Source organism: Pinus tabuliformis, chromosome 5_1 (assembly GCF_031772625.1).
Source record: "Pinus tabuliformis cultivar Carrire ecotype Pingquan chromosome 5_1, CPIR1, whole genome shotgun sequence".
NCBI lineage: Eukaryota > Viridiplantae > Streptophyta > Pinopsida > Pinales > Pinaceae > Pinus > Pinus tabuliformis.
Genome location: NC_142305.1, coordinates 280,116,019 through 280,118,005, shown reverse-complemented (window position 1 = coordinate 280,118,005; position 1,987 = coordinate 280,116,019). Strand labels below are relative to the sequence as shown.

The following is a 1,987-nucleotide window of genomic DNA, read 5'->3' as shown; positions in this document are numbered from 1 at the left end:
ACTTTTGTCATTGTATCCCTTATTGTTATTGTTATGGCCCTATTGTCTCCATATTGTTATTACTGTGCACCCCGAAAGCCCACTATTGTTATTTATGTGGCCTTATATTATTATGGTTAGGTCAGCTTGGGTTATATTGTGACCCCTTAGACTCCTATATATAGAAATGAGGTTTTGTCATTTTTATCATCCAAGAATTTTTCATTTGTGTAATGTATAAGAGGTTGGGCCCTTGAAGAGGCTGAATTATAAGGCATTGATCTATTTTTTCTATCTTTTTGTGGGCTGGTTTAAAGCGTGAAACTAGAAATGTTCTCACCAGATCATGAAATCCAAAAGAAACAAAAAGATGGGATCTCCCCAGCAGAGTCCCCAATTTGTGGTAAAGTAAAATTATAAGTGTGGACACGAACAAATTCCTCTAGCCCGATAACGGGTCTAGCCACAACAGATACATTCTATGGAACATTTCATTAGGTTAGAAGCAAACAAGAGGGCCTACCTCTTGGTTAATTATCCTTCTTGATGGTGTGCTCGCTTGCTCATCCCAGCAATCTCTCTCGCTTCCTTCTTCAAGCTCCTTAAACAAGTAAACAACAACAGTAACTATATGAATTTGTCTGGACCATTGTTTAAAACCTCTTCCAGTGATTTCACTAAGCTCTTCCTTGACTTATCATATGCTCCTTGAAAACATTTGCCACCGATTCGAAGCCATTAGCGATGGTTGAGAACAGAATATACATCCTAGAAAGATCATCATTCTTCTCGTCCCTAAGCAAGGCATGACATCCAGAATCATTGTTTTCAAGAAGTTGAGTTTGATAATGGGAAAGGACTTCATTTCGTACTATCTCTACTAATTTCGACTTGTGCTAAAGTGAAAATAATGGGAAACTCTTTCCTTCTCATTCTACAAACATTCTTCAACCCTTAACATATAGTGTGGACATGAATCCTCTAAAATCCATAAAGCAGCATTTTCGCAATAGTATATATAGTACTTTTGAACAGGGGAGCTTCAAATTCATTATTGTAGAAATCCAAGCGATCCACACCAACTTCAAAAAAAAAATTGACAAGATTTCTCACCAAACAACGATTAAATTTCTCTCCCTGTAACTCCTGATTAATCATCTCAATCACCCCATTCTTCACATTAATTTTAATGTCTCCATACACCAGATGACGAAACACGCAAATCCAACTTTTTTTAATATGTCGAGTGACTGGTCAGTGACGAACAAAACTTCCAAATAACAAAACATATTTGACATCTTTCAGGCAATAACCTTATAATTCTCCCAACGTTTCACAGTTACTTTCAACAACAACTCATACTGCACTTCCCATAAGGCCGGTAATACAGTGACAGTAATGCATTTTTGAAGTGACCACTGGTACTTGTCGTAGAGTTGTTGTTGGGTCTTCTCGGTGCACATTCTGAACACTGTATCATAACCGTGTGAGTGCATCCACTCAATAAACACATATTTTGAATTTCTTTCAACACTTTCTATCAAATTCAAGACACTGTTTTCAATAAAGTTCCAACCATCGTCGTATTTTATATCAAAATTTATCATTCTCATCGTCATGATAGCTTGAAAGTAGTACTACTTTTCTTTCTTATCCTTTGACTTTTATATATGTCGACCCAGAACTTGCTAACTTCTGCTTTTTTCCAGTCATGATCAGAGCCAGATATTTACGTGTTAGTTGCTACCTTTTTCAATTCCGATCTGCCAACTTTCGTAGCTATCTTATACCAGAACCATCATGTGACCTCTCCAAAAAAGTGTGCCTATAACAATCCTAAGCACTGGTTCGTTAACAGAATTATGTCGGCTTTCAAAGTAGAAAATATTATATTTTGATTAGAGGATGGTAATAAATTATATAGAAATTTTCACCATTAATATTTTTTTGACGACAAATCTAATAAGAGTCTGATAAAAACTTTTAAATACAGTAACCTTGTAATGTC

At 35.9% G+C, this 1,987-nt stretch overlaps 1 protein-coding gene across 1 annotated transcript; it reads right to left on the bottom strand.

Moving 5' to 3' along the window:
* Nucleotides 1–1,280: 1,280 nt before the first annotated feature.
* Nucleotides 1,281–1,598, bottom strand: LOC149164456 (cullin-like protein 3). Its single transcript, XM_089429483.1, has one exon. It carries the CDS (start codon nucleotides 1,596–1,598, stop codon nucleotides 1,281–1,283), a length of 318 nt encoding a protein of 105 aa, XP_089285609.1.
* Between the last annotated feature and the right edge of the window lie 389 nt (nucleotides 1,599–1,987).

Coding starts and splice junctions, on each gene's coding strand:
- LOC149164456 (XM_089429483.1), bottom strand. CDS start 1,598: ATGACGATGAGAATGATAAATTTTGATATAAAATACGACGATGGTTGG.